The sequence below is a fragment of the Alnus glutinosa genome, chromosome 14, assembly GCF_958979055.1.
Source record: "Alnus glutinosa chromosome 14, dhAlnGlut1.1, whole genome shotgun sequence".
Lineage (NCBI taxonomy): Eukaryota > Viridiplantae > Streptophyta > Magnoliopsida > Fagales > Betulaceae > Alnus > Alnus glutinosa.
In genome coordinates, this window is record NC_084899.1 from 18,937,407 (window position 1) to 18,955,049 (window position 17,643).

The 17,643-nt window shown below is 38.9% G+C and overlaps 1 protein-coding gene across 1 annotated transcript; it reads left to right on the forward strand.

Annotated features, from left to right (window-relative positions):
• Nucleotides 1-3,323: 3,323 nt before the first annotated feature.
• LOC133857201 (cytochrome P450 71AU50-like) lies at nucleotides 3,324-5,174 on the forward strand. Its single transcript, XM_062292376.1, has 2 exons — nucleotides 3,324-4,347; nucleotides 4,418-5,174. Exons 1-2 carry the CDS (start codon nucleotides 3,460-3,462, stop codon nucleotides 5,030-5,032), a joined length of 1,503 nt encoding a protein of 500 aa, XP_062148360.1. The 5' UTR covers nucleotides 3,324-3,459; the 3' UTR covers nucleotides 5,033-5,174.
• The last annotated feature ends 12,469 nt before the right edge of the window (nucleotides 5,175-17,643 follow it).

Consider the following 17,643-nt stretch of genomic DNA (forward strand, 5'->3'; position numbering starts at 1 on the left):
AGCTTTTATAATGCCATTTTAACTAAAATGGGTATTTTGGTTATTATTTATAAATACTATTATAATGCTTGTATGAAATATGTGGCATTATTATTAATCCACTTTATATGCCTTTATAATATCCAAATGACATTATATTAATTAAAGATCAAAAATGAAAAAAGAAATATTATACTTAACGATCTTAATAAATGCCGTAATAAATTATGCATAAAAGATTAGTAATAAAATGTAATTGGACAAATTGTAAATGTGGAGATAATTAGGAAATTATATTAAGGTTTAAAAGTCAGGAATGAAAATAGGATTAAAATGCATTTTTAGTGAATTATACTAATTCACTATTTGCTTGTATTATATATATGTATATATTGCAGTGATTATATCTGTGAACGCTTTCCTGAAGCCATAAGAATTACTGTGAGTATTTCTTATTCACTGAGGATGATACGTGTGGTTTAATCTTTAATGACTAGTGATTGCTATTTTATTTAATTGTATGCATATGGTTTGACATTTGATATGTTTAATATGCTCTGGTTGGAATTATGTATATGATGTTGTTTGTATGATCATATTATGAGTTATGAATGGGTTAATAAAAAGACTGGAGGTTTAGGTACCAAGGCGTCAGTGAATTGAGGAGACTAACGGATGAACTGAGGTTTACGTACCAATGCGTCAAGCAATTGACTAGACCAACGGGTAAACCGAAAGTTTAGGTACCAATGCATCAATACACTGATAAGACCGACGGATAAACCAAAGGTTGAAGAATTAATGATAATAAGCTGGCAGGCACAAGGCTCACAGTGGGAGCACAAGGCCCCATAATAGACTGGCGAGCACAAGACTCACAGTCGAGGCACAAGGCCCTAAGAACCAACAAGCTTTACAGTTTAAGGAGCACAAGGCTCATAAAGAACCCCTTAGCTAGGCACAAGGCTTTAGCAAGAATGAATGCAAGTATATGACTTAAGTAAATAAAGAGTTAAAGTAGATAAATGAATGTGATTAAATGTATGTGGATATAACTGTCATCATTTGATTGCATTGTATATGGTTAAATAAATCAGTGTATCACTGTGGTTGAGGACCGTTGGCTCACTCGACCACAGCATGAGATTGTGGTGTTAACCACAATCACATGCAAGTTTTTGCAGGAATAAAAGAAGTAGCTTAAGGACGAGACTTTTAGCATATAATCATTATTTGGAGAAAACAATAGTTATGTACTTATTAAGTGCCGCATGTTGCACATATTGTATTATTTTGGAATGTAATTATTATATCAGAACAAAATGTTATTATTTTTATATTAAGGTTATTCAGTCACTCTGATATGTCATTGTAAAGAAAGAAAAAAAATATATTCCGCTGCCAATATTTATAACTCAGTTAGTAATATCACGTAGAAATTGAAAAAACTTTTCTGCTCAAGCGGCAGTCTGCAGAGATTCCAGAGGCTCGATTGTCAAGTGTATCTCCTTTATTTGTTCTTTTTGTTCTCATATTCAAGGTAAGGCCCTTGTAGCTCTACTAGTAGCTCAACTGGCGTTTTCTCTGAGCTTATTATATTTTATTTTAAAATGTGATTCACTTATAGTCACTCTGGCACTTCAATTGTCCGCCATTACACATGACTAGAGAATTGCTTCTATTATTTCAGACATTCATTCCCTTCTTCCATCAACTAGTAGCTGTATAGCTAGTAAAGTTAACCGAAGTGTAAATTTTTGTGCCCATCATGTGACAAATTGGGTCGCAACCAGAATTTATTCCGCCCGCATTCCCATCCTTCCCCTCTATCTAGTTCTTTTCCTCAATGTATTGGAAAAATTCCACATCTTCCTTCTATGTTCCTTTTTTTTTTCAATCTACTTTTTTTAAAAAAAAAAAAGTGGCGATCAAACTATGAATTCCCATTCTCCTCAAGGTCAGCCAAATTTTTCTTTTTTAAGGGGATTAACAATTCAAATATAGTAAAAAGATGGCCTAGAACAGAGAAGAAGTCGGCCATTTTTTGTTTTTTGTTTTTTCTTTTTACAATCTCTGTTTCATGCAATCAAATTTTTATACTAATTTTTTTAAAAACTTATTACTAAATAATAAAAATGTCTATCTAAGCTTTTATATTTAGATTTTTAAATTAAATTAATTGTTTGTAAATATATATAATTTTTGTTACATATTTGAATTGTATAAAATATATAGTTATAGTTAGCTACGTGTATCAAGACCCATTGAGGACAACGGAATAAGTTAACGTTAGGTGTAAAAAAAAATAAAAAAAATTAAACTTTATTGAATTATTTATTTATTTTGTTAATTATATTTTTTAATATTTTAATCAATTTTTGTCGACCTTTATTTTTTTACTGGGAGTTGATTGGGGTACAACTCCATCACAACTTGGCTACAACCCTCACTCACAATGGGGTGGGACCCACGTGTGTGGGCCCCACCCCATTGTGAGTGGGTTGTGGCCAAGTTGTACTAAGGAGTTGTACATTTAGCATTTTCCTTTTTTTATCTCTATTGATTTGAGGCAAAAGTTTGGCTCCGTGATTGACTGATTGAGCACCATGTGTGGGTCAGATTCACGTTTTAACTGATTAATTTATATTTCTTAGGGTCCGTTTGGGTTTGCGATTTCAAAAAGTACGATTTAAAATCACGATTTTAAAATGCGCAATTTAAAAAAAGAAATGATTTTTAAAAACGCAGTTAAGCGTTTGGCAAAATCGCAGTTTAACATTTAAAGTCGCAAATTAATCTTTAAAATTCTACGTTTTCAAAAAAGAATCATTTTATCTGCGATTTGAAGGGTCCGTTTGGGTTTGCGATTTCAAAAAGTGCGATTTAAAATCACGATTTTAAAATGTGCGATTTGAAAAAAATAATTTTTAAAAACGCAGTTAAGCGTTTGGCAAAATCGCAATTTAGCATTTAAAATCGCAAATTAGCCTTTAAAATTCTGTGTTTTCAAAAAAGCACCATTTTACCTGCGATTTGAAAAAGTAGATTTTTTGCGTTTTCAAATTGCAATTTTTAAAAATGCAGTTCCCAAACAATTTATATTTATGATTTGGTTTAAAATCACATTTATTGCCTACGAAATCGCAATTTCAAACACATCCTTAAATAATTAGACAAGCTTTTACGTTTTACGAAAAAGGCTCACCAGCTGTGTGGGACTCACTTCACATGTTAGTCACTAATCAAATAAATAATGCAAGAATTTCTCATTTCTAAATTGTGTGGCAGCCTTTGTCGGAAGGAAAATTCCATCAAGTGGAACTTGTTTAGTCTCGGCCAACGCCCCTTAACGATCGTTCTCTGAAGGTACACACAAGTCACACTTATCCATAATTTTACAAAGAAAAAAAGGAAAGAAAAACTCTCTCTGCCGGGTGTTTTCTCTTGTTGCAGCTGAGCCTGCCTGCATCCGAATGAAACATGCCCACCATGGCTTGGACATGGACCATTGCCGCACTGGTGACGCTTGCTTTTCTCCTGCGAGAATGGGCATGGAAAAGAAGTAGCAACAAGAAGAAATTACCTCCTGGTCCAAGAGGGTTCCCTATCTTTGGGAACCTTCACATGTTAGGGGAATTACCTCATCGCGATCTGCATCGACTTGCCCAAAAACATGGCCCCATCATGTACTTGCGCTTGGGCATGGTGCCTGGCATCGTTGTCTCATCGCCTCAGGCTGCTGAGCAGTTCCTTAAAGCACACGACCTCGTGTTTGCTAGTAGACCACCTCTTGAGGCCGCAAAGTACATCTCTTATGAGCAAAAGAACTTGTCCATGTCTCCATATGGCTCTTATTGGCGAAACATACGTAAGATGTGCACTCTCGAATTGCTTAGCAACCATAAAATCAATTCTTTCAAATCCATGAGAAAAGAAGAGCTTGGCCTATTGATAGAGTTTATTCGAGAGGCAGCCCATGATTGTGTTGCTGTTGATCTGAGTGCCAAGGGTTCATCTCTCAGCGCAGATATGAGTTGCCGTATGGTGTTTGGGAAGAAGTACATGGACAAGGATCTTGATGAGAAGGGATTCAAGGCTGTAATGCACGAAGCCATGCAGCTGGGAGCAACTCCCAACCTTGGAGATTATATTCCTTACCTTGCGGCCCTTGACCCGCAGGGGCTGACACGACGAATGAAGGCTGTTAGTAAGATCTTTGATGACTTTTTTGAGAAGATCATCGATGAGCATGTCCAATCCAAGGACGAAACTAAGACCAAGGACTTCGTTGATGTCATGTTGAGCTTCATTGGATCTGAAGAATCTGAGTACCGTATTGAACGCTCCAATATCAAAGCCATCATTTTGGTAATTATTCATACAACTTGAATTGTTTCAAATAGAAAAATAATTTTTCTGACAATCATTCTTTTTGTAGGACATGCTTGGAGGCTCAATGGGCACGTCAGCAGCGGTAATTGAGTGGGCACTGTCAGAACTAATGAAGCATCCGCCGATAATGAAGAAAGTTCAAAAAGAGCTGAAAGATGTGGTGGGCTTGGAGAGGATGGTGGAGGAATCGGACTTGGATAGCTTGGAGTACTTGGACATGGTTTTGAAGGAAACCTTCAGGCTACATCCAATATCACCGTTGTTGCTACCTCATGAGGCCATGGTAGATTGTACTGTCAATGGTTTCCACATACCCCAGAAGTCTAAAGTGATAATAAACATATGGGCAATTGGGCGAGACCCAAGTGTTTGGAGTGATGCAGAGAAGTTCTTCCCAGAGAGATTTGTTGGGAGTGATATAGATGTCCGGGGACGTGACTTCCAACTTATCCCATTTGGGTCCGGTAGAAGAGGCTGCCCGGGGATGCAATTGGGCCTAACTGTGGTTCGGCTAGTGGTAGCACAACTAGTCCATTGCTTTGATTGGGAACTTCCTGATAACATGCTGCCAAATGAGTTGGATATGACTGAGGAGTGTGGTGTCACAACACCAAGAGCCAAGCATCTACATGCAATTCCTACCTATCGCCTATGCAAATGAAAACTAGTCTTTTTCCTTGTCTAAATTTTTGTGCCCGTACCACAATTAATTAGTGCCTGGATTTGTAGTTAACTTGCATTTGCTAATTGTATGCTGCATTCACTTATCACAACTCATAAGCTACAATTTCCTTTTTTTACGCCAGGCAGAGAGGCTTACTGAATAATTGAACCTTGGTTTTATAAAACCCAATAAGTTCCCCTTGCTTTGTGCGAAGTTTGGCTGTTTCTCCGGAGAGCCTCATCTTCCCTCTCCCCTCCCTGCGAGTGACTTTCCATTTTTCCTTCTCTTCCGTAGCTTGCTCAATGCCGACTGGGGATCGGAGGACGGAGGAGCTCTACTCCTCCCTTCCACCTCCTCCTCTTTCTCCCTTTTTTCCAAACCGCGTTCCGCCCCTCCGCTCCAACTAGCTGATGATTGGTCGACTTTGTCCATTCCAACGCATTTTCAACATGCGCCGCCTCTTCCTTCACCAATTTATGGTTGTTAAAGATCGATTAAATAATTTGATTTACCTATTTCTATTAACTTAATGTTTTGATACAAGTAATGATTTATCATGGTATCACAATCAAAGATTATGAGTTTGAACTCTGACTCCACGATTCACCCACATTTCAATTAAAATATTCCACGTGTTGAGCCTCACCTATTAAAAAGAAGTTTGAACCCACATTTGAAGGAGAATATTACATAATTAAATTAACTTATTCTTATCAAATTAAGCTTTTGAGGCAAGTGATTATTTAACAATGGTTCACGCGGTAGATCGATCGATCGTTGGCTTTCCCCATCTTCTTCCTCACTAGATCTTCACAACTAATACCTTATTTTTTTTTACTTTGGAGAACCTCATATCTGATTGCAGTTCCCATTTTGATGTCCACCAAGCTCTCTCGAGTATTGCCCTTACCGAACACCGTGGTGAAGCTTTTCTTCTAATACTTCAATACTTGTTCTTTTGTTATGGAGTTTCTTTCCGCTTGCTAAATTGTATGAGTAGTTTTGTTTTTAGAACCTTGCTTCTAGCTATTGAAAAGGCTTAAGTTCTCCCAATGGCCTGGGTAATTTAATTATTTGACAGATTTTTAGTAGTTGTAGGTTTTATTACAGTCATTTTTAGTTGTTTTGAGCTAGATTTTATTTCTAATTGTTTTGAGACTTTATTTAAGTTGTTCATCCTTTATTTTATTTCTTATATTGTAATTTCTCTTTTCTCTCTCCTGAATTGAATAAAAAGAAACCCTCTCCTGAATTGATTAAAAAAAAAAAGGTTTAAAAGCTGCCGAAACTTGAAAGAAAAGTTCAAAGGCATTTTTGCCAATTGCCAGTGGAGGGTAGCGGGCAATCGTCATCTTCTACGACCTCCATGGGCCCCTGCAGTCAGGGCAGGTATTTTTTTTATTTTATTTTTATGTGCAATTTGAATGAATAAGCAGATAGGTGTCCCCTTCAAAAAAAAAAAAAAAAAAAAAGAGATAGGTGTCAAACATGCGTTGATGCATAATGGTGATAGCTGGCAACTGATAAGAAACCCCAAGATTGAAAAAAATAAAAATAAATAAACCATTGTTGAAAGAATGATGGATTAAATAAGTCTTTGATAGTCAATAGGACTGGCAATTTTGACATGACCCGATAATTCGACAGGAACATGACACGAAATTAGCGAGTTTGAATTTACTTTAAACGGGTCGACCCGTTTATCTTGGCTTGGCAGGTCGTGTCGGGTGACCCGCCAAACACGATTATGGTTTTTTTTTTTTTTAATATATATAATTTTTAATTTATTATTTATTATTATTATCTGAACAGTAAAAACACAACAACAAAAAAAACCCTATCATCTTTTCTTTTCAACGCCGCCCCCCTCATCTTCTTTCTTCTTCACGCTGCCCCCCTCCTTTTCTTTCTTCTTCTTCCATTTCTTCTTCACCCCGCCCCCAGCCCTCTTCTTTCTTCTTCTTCCATTTTCTTCTTCCTCTCTCTATCTCTCTGCTGCGTTGTCGTCTTCATCGTCCTCGAAGCCCCACGGACCACGGTCTCCCCAATGTGTCCATCTCTGCTAACTCTCCTCGCCGGTTGTGGTCTTTGTCCTTGTCGAATTCGTTCAAGCTCAGGCCCTAATCTTTGGTTCCCACGCCTGAGTTCGATCGGCAACACGAAGAGCTTGGAGGTCAGACTGGAGCTCAGGGCATTGTTTGGGCTCGGTACAGTGGTACCTCTTGGTCCTCTTCATTGTCTTCAACATCTAATTCAATATCTACAAGAAGCAGGTGAAGTCTCCGATGGATTTTGGCATTTTGCGATCTGAATCATTTGATTGTAGATTTAATTTTGTTTTGACCGCCGAAAGTGAAACATTTAGTTAAAATTTGAGGTGCTGATTGTTTGGTTTTGAGATAATGGCTTGCCGTTAGCTTTGAATGTTCAAATGGGTTTCACGGGTCGTATCGGGTGACCTGTGAAATTCCGTGTCGTGTTTGAAGCTCTGACCCATTAACATAAACGGGTCGCGAGTCTTAACGGGTCATGTCGGGTACCCATTTTGCCAGCCCTATCTATGAACCATTATATATATATATATATATATATATAACTTTTAAAGTGATTTCACAACATAACCGACTTAAGGTGTGTTTAGCATTGCGATTTTGTACATAAAAAATACGATTTTAAATTAAATCGCAAAAACTTAATCATTTTAGATTGTGTTTTTAAAAAATTACAATTTTAACGGTTAAACTGCGATTTTGCCAAACACTTAACTGCATTTTTAGAAATCACATTTTCAAATCACACTTTATTTAATTTTAGTTTTTTTTTAAAAAAAAATAATCACATGTTTTTTTTAGTAATTTTGATTCAATTCTAATTATGAAATATCTTTTATCACCAAAGGAATGAGAATAACTTTTCTATTATACAATCCTTCATTTATGATAATAACAATTATTTTTTTTTAATAGAATAATCATTTCGCAAACTAAAAGAATTATAACTCTCAACAAGAAAATAGTACTCGTAGATGGAAAATGACAAACAAGAAAATAGGAATAACATAGAAATAAAGTCCAACAAGGCTACGACCTTAGGAGGCAGTACTAGCATTTAAAATTTGGAGAGTAAAGTCAAAAAGTAAAAAAAGATATAAAATTTTCAATTTTTTAAAAATTATAAAAACATTTTAATTTTTAATTTTTTTTTTAAAGAAAACATAGTGGTTAAGGGGGGTACACAAACTAATCTATTAGGTCTTAAATGGTGTTGGTCAATAATAAAGAAAGAAATCAGGACCGCAAGAATTTCTTATCCATGGCTGCAATGATGTGATTAATATAAAAACTGCATACGGGGACAAAGTGGCTCCGGCCACCTTATAAAGTGGCTCTGCCCTGCTGACAAGTGTTATAAAATATGTGAGAGATACATGTGATTTTTGATGGACTTTGACAGTACTGTCAATTTTTTGTTTGTTTTTATTTTTCTTTGTCTAACTTTCTTCTTTGAACCTAGCTTGCACAATGCCAACCGGGGATTGGAGGACGGAGGAGCTCTACTCCTCCCTTCCACCTCCTCCTCTTTCTCCCTTTTTTCCAAACCTCATTCCGCCCCTCCACTCCAACTGGGGATCGATCGACTTCGTTCGCTTCAGCACCATTGGCGTCCGCTACTCTCATTAACTTCGTCCATTCCAATGCATTTTCAACCACGCCACCACGACATGTGTGTAGCACGTGTCTTCACCAATTTATGGTTGTTAAAGATTGATTAAATAATATAATTTACCTATTTTTATTAGCTTAAAGTTTTGGTACAAGTGAGATTTAACATGGTATCACAGTCAAATATTATGAGTTTGAATCCTGACTCCGCAATTCACCCACATTTCAATTAAAATATTCTACGTGTTGAACCGCACCTATTAAAAAGAAGTTTAAGCCCATACATGAAGGAGAGTATGAAATAATTAAATTTACTTATTTCTATCAAATTAAGCTTTTGGAATAAGTGATTATTTAACAATGGTTCACGTGGCAAATCGTTGACTTCTCCCATCTTCTTCGTCACTAAATCTTCAAAACTGATACCTAATTTTTTTATTTTCTTTGGAGAACCTTATATCTGGTTGCAATTCCCATTTTGATGTCGACCGAGTTCTCTCGAATACTGCCCTTACCAAATATCATAGTAAAGCTTTTTTTCTAACGCTTAGATTCAATCTTCTTCAATACTTGGTCTCTTGCTGTGAAATGTTTTTTCGCTTTCTAAATTGTATAAGTAGTTCTGTTTTTAGAACGTACCTTGTGTAAACAAAGTGAAGAAATGTTTTGGTTAACTTAACCAAAACAGAGCTACATGTTTGAATATATAATGAGTACAGTCAAGCAGAATATGGAAAGCAATTACAGTATACAAGGAAAGGAAATAATGCATTATTCTATACAATCGAATTAGAGTATATAAGGAAGTAGCCGTTGAGTGTGGGCTGTAGATGGTAAACTGAGTGCTGCGCAAGGAAGCCAAGAATCTCTCAGGATTAGCCTGTATAGGGAAACAATCACGTGCATGATACCAGCTGCACTTCCCTTAACCAGTATCTGCTGCACAAGGAAACTCGGATGATCTTGTGTGATTGAGTGTAATAGATGAGCTGTGGGGAGATTGCTCATGAGCTGGAGGAGTGGTATCTTCTAGAGGTTTAACACCCCCCGGCAAACTGATGGGGGGGAACACCATCAGTTTGGAACGCAGATAAAGAAACCGAGCTGCGGTGTGGCCTTTAGTGAATATGTCAGCAACTTGGTCAAGAGTAGGAACATGACGAAGTTGAACATCCCGGTTTGCAACCTTCTCACGAATAAAGTGGAAATCAACCTCGATATGCTTCGTACGAGCATGGTACACAGGGTTGGAAGCTAGGGCGAGTGCACCAGAGTTATCGCACCAGACACGCGGTGGAGTGAGGAGTGGAACCCGAAGTTCTCGAAGAAGCATGCGAATCCAAAACACTTCAGTGATAGCAAGGGCCATGGACCGGTACTCGGCTTCGGTACTTGAACGAGAGACTGTGGGTTGCTTCTTGGCAGTCCAAGATATAAGATTGGAACCAAGGAAGATACCATAACCTGTAGTAAAGCGCCTGTCATCGGGATTTCCAGCCCAGTCGGAGTCGCAAAAAGCATTAAGGGTGAGAGGGCCTTTGCGGAACAACAAGCCATGATCAATCGTGCCTTTGAGGTAGCGGAGAACCCTCTTGGCAGCGATCCAATGGACAGTGGTAGGGCAGTGCATGTGTTGACATAATTGGTTGACAGCATAGGCAAGATCAGGCCGGGTCAGCGTGGCATATTGCAAGGCTCCAATCACATGACGAAACTGAGTGGGATCAGCCAACGGTTCCCCATCAAAGCGAGACATCTTGGAGCCTGAAATGCAGGGAGCACCATACGGTTTGGCCTCATCCATCTGAACACTGCAAAGGAGATCAGAATTGTATTTTGACTGGCAGAGATAAAGGCCAGTGGTGGTGCAGACAGCTTGAATACCCAAGAAATAGTGAAGGGAACCCAGGTCTTTCATGGCGAAATCAGATTTTAGCTTGGCCACGAGCACATCAATGGAGGCTCCATGATTACTGGTGACAATAATATCATCTACATAGATCAAGAGAAAAATGTGAGTAGAGCCAGAATGACACATGAATAAAGAATGGTCAACCTGCGAGCCAGTGAACCCCAGCTCCAAGAGGGCAGTGGAAAGCCGAGTGAACCACGCGCGAGGCGCCTGCTTAAGCCCGTAGATGGATTTGTGTAGTCGGCAGACGTAGTCAGGATGTTCAGAATCAATGAAGCCAGGAGGTTGATCCATGTAGACTTCTTCATCTAAGACACCATGCAAAAACGCATTTGAGACATCAAGTTGGCGAATATGCCAATCATAGTGAACAGCAAGTGCTAAAATAATCCGAATGGAGACTGGTTTCACCACTGGACTGAAGGTCTCATAGTAGTCGACACCACAGGTTTGATCAAACCCCTTGGCTACGAGTCGGGCCTTGTACCTATCCACACTCCCATCCTGTTTCTGCTTCACCTTGAACACCCATTTATTTCGAACAACCTTTTGATGGAGAGGCCGAGGGCAGAGGGTCCAGGTGCGGTTGGTACACAAGGCATCAAATTCACATTGCATTGCAGACATCCATTCAGGGTGAAGGGCAGCTTGTCGGTAGGAGGTGGGTTCAATGGGAAGATGGATGGCGTGCAAGGCAGTGAGAGGGTATTTGACAGAGTGGTAGAGATGGAAATCAGGGAATGCTTTTGGTTTGGTATGTCCGGTTTGGGAGCGGGTAAGCATACGTGGAGGATCAGGAGGTGAGGCAGGGGACATCACAGGATAGGGGGGAGGCAAGGGAATAGCTTCAGCGGTGTTAGAAGAGGGTGGGGAAACCTGGGGAGAGTCGGAGAGCTGGGTGTGCGGGGAGGTAGTTGGCGAGGGTGGAGAAGCAGGCACATGGAGGGGATCAGTGGATATCGAGTGAGGGAGGGGTTGCATGGGTGGGTCAGGTATATGTAGGGGATCAAGGGGCGGCGAGGGACTAGGAATTTGCATGGACGGGGTAGAGTCTGTATGAGCAACAGGAAGAGGACTTGGAGGATTGAGTTGTGGGGATGTGGAGCAGGGCAGGGAGGGCAGAGTGATGAATGTGTTATCCGGAGCCGTGAGCTTGCAAGTACCTGGAGAGACGGGCATGTCCTTTGCAGGGAACTTCATTTCATCAAACACCACATGTCGGGAGATAAAGACTTTGTGAGAGTGAGGGTCGAAGCACCGATAGCCACGCTGATTTATGCAGTATCCTAGGAAGATGCAGGGCTTGCTACGGAAGGAGAGTTTGTGTTGAGCATAGGGTCGAAGGAGGGGATAGCAAAGACTACCAAACACTTTGAGGAGAGAATAATCAGGTTGAGTGCCAAACAGCTTAGAGAAAGGAGAGGCATTGTGGAGAACTTTGGTGGGTAATCGATTTATGAGATAAGTCGAGGTGAGAAAGGATTCAACCCAAAACTTGGTTGGCAAGCCAGATTGTGCGAGAAGGGTGAGACCCATCTCAACAATGTGACGATGTTTCCTCTCAGCAACACCATTTTGCTGAGAGGTGTGAGGACACGTACGCCGATGAAGGATACCATGCTGTTCAAGGAAGTGTTTGAATTGAGTGGAGGTGTACTCACCTCCATTGTCCGTTTGAAATTGTTTAATGCTAGTGGAAAATTGTTTTTCGACTAGAAGTTTGAATTTCACAAAATAAGAAAACACTTCGCTTTTATTAATGAGAGGATACAACCAAGTGAACCTACTAAAATCATCAACAAAGATTACATAAAACCGACATCCACTCATGGACTGAACCGGAGAGGTCCAAACGTCAGAATGGACAAGTTCTAAGGGAGAGGTGGAGATTCTGCTTGAATCTGAAAATGGTAACTGTTTAGCCTTCCCAAGTTGGCAGGAGTCACAAACTCGAGATTTATTGAGGGAACCCGAAAGAGGAAGTTGTTGATGACTGTGAAGATAGTGAAAGACTGACTCAGAAGGATGGCCCAGCCTGTGATGCCAGACCATATCTGTAGTCTTGACCCCAAGGAAGGCAGTGAAGTCCTTCAAATTATTTGTGGTAGAATGATGAAAGCGAAGTGGATAGAGCCCGTTCTCACTCGGTCCTTGGAAGAGGATGGTTCCGGTCTTGTTGTCCTTAACACAGAAAAATGAATCAATGAGGATGAAATAACATTTATTATCACGGCAGAATTTGTTTATAGATAAGAGATTAGCAGCTGCTTTAGGACAATGAACAATGTGCTTAAGATAAAAGACAGAGTCAGGGGAAGAATCAGGTGAAACAAGGGAGGAACCAGTGCCAGTGATAACCAAACCTGCACCATTTCCAACACCGACAGTGTCTCGGCCATCAAAGGATTGAGGATCAGTAATGTTGTCCTGAGAAGCAGTCACATGTGTGTTTGCACCACTGTCGGCTAGCCATTCTTGAGTGTCATATTCTGCATTAGTGTGGGCGACCATGGCGGACAGTTGAGGAGGTGGAACCCGACCTTGGTACGCGTAGTCCATGCGGTGATAGCAGTCCAAGGCTCTGTGGTTAATCTTGCCGCAGATTTGGCAAGGAGATCGGGGAGGCAACTCAGGTGGACCACTAGATGGGGGCCGTGCTGGACTTGAAGAGGGAGTGTTGTGTTGTCCTGATGGAGGACCACTGCGTAAGGTGGAAGACGAGCCATTACGAAAACCTGGGTGTGGAAAGCGAGCTGGACCCTTGGAAGGGTAGGAGGGTCTGCCATAGGAAGTATTTTGTGGTCGGGTTGGCCCTTGAGAATGGGAGGGAAACCTTGCAGGCTGCTTGAACTCAGGGGCACTGGTGCGGTTGGAGTATAGGGCAAAGGCAGAGGTCTCATTGGTAACTGATTGATGGCTTTGATTCTCAATGAGAATCTCATGGCTCAGTAATTCTGATTGAAAATCAATGAAGGACATGTCACAGCTACGAATAGCCAGGGAGAAGGCAGCAATAAAGGAATGATAAACAGGGTTCAAACCACTGATGATAAATGAAATCAAGTCATCATCATCCACTGGTTTGCCCACAGCTGCTAGTTGATCAGCCCATGACTTGGCTTGATTCAGATACTCCGTGCAGGTTTTGCTGCCTTGCTGGAGAGATTGGAGTTGGCGCTTCAGGTGGGAAATTCTGGATCGTGACTGATCGGCATATCGTCCGGCAAGATATGCCCAGGCTGATCTGGAGGTATTCAAACCATACATTGAAGATAAGATCGTGGGAGATAGTGAGCAGAGGATCCAACTAAGAACGAGTTGGTCCTTTTTCTGCCAAAGGGCAAAGGCTGGGTTCGGATCAGTGGAGTTAGGCAAGTATTGTGGAGGACAAGATTCAGAACCATCCACAATTCCCAGGACTTCGTGAGTCCGGAAAATGGGCATAAACTGGGCTACCCAGGCAAGGTAGTTTGGTCCATCAAGTTTAGTACCGACAACTTGTGGAGAGGTGGGCAGATTGGCAGTGATCAAGGGTACATCAGCAGATGTGTTTGGGGATAAAATTTCAGGAGCAGAGTTGGATCCAGCCATTGAAGTAGCGTGAGCTGTATGTGGCTCTGATACCATGTAAACAAAGTGAAGAAATGTTTTGGTTAACTTAACCAAAACAGAGCTACATGTTTGAATATATAATGAGTACAGTCAAGCAGAATATGGAAAGCAATTACAGTATACAAGGAAAGGAAATAATGCATTATTCTATACAATCGAATTAGAGTATATAAGGAAGTAGCCGTTGAGTGTGGGCTGTAGATGGTAAACTGAGTGCTGCGCAAGGAAGCCAAGAATCTCTCAGGATTAGCCTGTATAGGGAAACAATCACGTGCATGATACCAGCTGCACTTCCCTTAACCAGTATCTGCTGCACAAGGAAACTCGGATGATCTTGTGTGATTGAGTGTAATAGATGAGCTGTGGGGAGATTGCTCATGAGCTGGAGGAGTGGTATCTTCTAGAGGTTTAACACCTTGATCCTAGAAAAGGCTTAACTTCTCCCAATGGCCCAAGTAATTTAATTATTTGACAGATTTTTAATAATTTGTAGGTTTTATTGCACTCATTTTTAGTTGTTTTGAGATTTTATTTCTAATTGTTTTAAGACTTTATTTAAGTTGTTCATCCTTTATTTTATTTCTTATTTGTAATTTCTCTTTTCTCTCTCCTGAATTGAATAAAAAGAAACCCTCTCCTGAACTGGAAAAAACAGAGGGGGGTTTACAAGCTGCCGAAACTTGAAAGAAAAGTTCAAAGGCATTTTTGCCAATTGCCAATTGGGGGTAGTGGGCAATCGTCATCTTCTACGATCTCCTCTCTCTCTCTCTCTCTCGATACCTTATATCAAAATATTCCAAGATGTTCTTCTAAGAGTGAGAGAAAAAGGAGAAAAAAAAAATTGGGGGAGAAATGAGAAGAATATACATACCTAAAGCCCCAAATCAGTGTTAAAAATTGCCCCATTTCAAGCTCAATATAAAACTTCTAAAAGAATTTTGTGCCAAACTTAAAGCCACTTAAATAATTTCAACACACAACTTAATTGGGCTTCATTCTAGACTTCCTGCTATACTTGAACAAATTTTGATACTTCTTTCAATATCAAGACAAAATCAAAAGTGAGAACAAAAGCTTTAGGCCTTCTTACTCCTATTAACCAAGTTCTTGGAAATGTCAACGATAAGAACTCTAACAACAGAACTCCACATTGCATGGTGATCGAACATAAATATACCCATGGGGACACAGAAAACTTAGTATTGTGCAAATTATCCTGATTCCTCTATTCATTTATGTCTTAAATAGAAAATATGTGCACGGGATGTGCCTTATCCTGATTCATGAACCTCACATCATGCATGTGATACCTTAAGTTTAACATCATAGTCTCCAATACTCAAACAAATTCTGTATACTGAGATAAATAATATATATATATATATATATATATATATATATATATATATATATATATATATATATATATTAATCTGAATTTTTGGAAGAAATAAGAAACAGTTACAGAAAAGCATAGTATCAAGGTAATATTGAGTCAATACATGTGATTAAAAATTAAGGTAATAGTTCATAAATTGATTTTTTTTTTTTTTTTTTAAAAAAAAAGACAACAACAAATTTTTTGCAAAAACCGCATGGTCAATCACTATATATTGTAGAGTAGGGGCGGAGGGAAAAACCCCCCCAATTTTCTGTAACCCTCTACAGAAGTCCCCCGGATGCTTTGGTTGTCTACCCTCCACCACTCATCTAGGGCCATTGTCAATGCCGGCATACATTTTTCAAGAGAGGCGGGATTCAGTACATTTATGTATTTTAATTTCTTGCTTCATTGTTTGTTTGAGAGTTTTAGAGATTTAATAATAAAGAAGAAGGAAGACGACGGTGACGTAGTTGGTTCAATTTAGTTAATATTTGACCAAACGATACATTTTATAAAGCTTGACTTAACATAAATACAAATGCAGAAACGCTGCGTTTATTTGTTAAGTGACTCGTTTTGGTTACTGTAGCGCCAAAGTTTTTTTTTTTTTCCCAAGTGAATGCCAACTTAACTTACGTTTAATGTTGTGTTCAACAACGCCAACATAAAAACGAAAACCTATAAGAAGTAGAAAACCTTTATGTAAATACTTGGGGTCACTTGATAAAGAGTTTGTTGTGATTTTTTCTGTTTGAATGGTAATAAAAAGTGGCTGATGTGATATAAAGTAGAAAAATATGTTGAAATTTTCACAAGAGAAAAGTGAAGAAAAAACGTTTGCTAATAGTTTTGAAAAGAAATTAACTAATTTTTTTTGAAAAAATGAAAAATAAGAGGGGGATCAAGATAGTAGCCAACCGAGACCTTACTAAACATGAGTTGTCATTTGCCTACAACTTATTGCCGTAGTCTGAAAAATTGAATGAGAAAGAGCTCATCATCTCATCAATCAGCTCTCAATACAAAAAATTTGCTCATTAGCGTCGACACTTAGTGGACGCTAAAAGTCCAAAAGTCGACGCTAATGAGTATTAGTGTCGACTTTTAAACGCTAATAAATTGACGCTAAAAGCCCGACGTTGATGCTCATCAGCCGATCATCAGCGTCAACTCAAAGGTTGACGCTAATGATAGACATATGTCAACGCTAATGCTATATGCGGTCAACGCTAAAACCTATACCACATATACCATGAGTCGACGATGATGATAGACCATTAGCATTGACCCTATCGACGCTAATACCCTAAAACTTAATATACATATATATATATATATATATATATATATATAAAAGGCCATTAGCGTCGACCGGGTCAACGTTAATACCCTAAAAAATATATTTTTTTTAATACACCATTAGTAATTTATACATATATTTCGTAATTTATACACAAGAAAGAAAATGATAAAACATACAAATTGAGGGGGAACTTAATACAATTCAAGCTTACTCAAAAGCTAATCATAATCCAACACAATATATTTACTTTAGTAGCCTAAAACTGATATATATATATATATATATATATATATATATATATATATATATATATATATATATAAGGTTGGAAAGTGTTTTTGTTTCTTAGCACTCTCTAATATGTCTTAGTAATTTACAAAGTGCATACTGAGAACCGAATAACATAAAATTAGCCATTTTGGCATTCCTTTTAGTCACTTAAAAGTTGAATTCCTTTCATTTAACATTGTTGGGCAGCACACCCCATTCCTTTCATTTCGTCCCATAAGTTGGTACTAATTAATCCAAACTCTCATATACAGTATAGATTATCAACTGAAATTTGAGAAAAATGAGCATTTTTGTCCAACCACGACAACCATTAGGTCATTTGAATAATTTAACCACGACCTTAGTTCATCATCATTCCCAATACAGCTAATCAAAGAAAATTTAACATCGCTCACCTTCAACTTTGAATATTGATCAGCCAACAATAAATCCTGATGGACCATG

Excerpts from the sequence above, each read along its gene's own strand:
- LOC133857201 (XM_062292376.1), top strand. The coding sequence starts at position 3,460 with ATGCCCACCATGGCTTGGACATGGACCATTGCCGCACTGGTGACGCTT. Across the intron at positions 4,348-4,417 it reads ATATCAAAGCCATCATTTTG|GACATGCTTGGAGGCTCAAT; the intron begins GTAATTATTCAT and ends TTCTTTTTGTAG.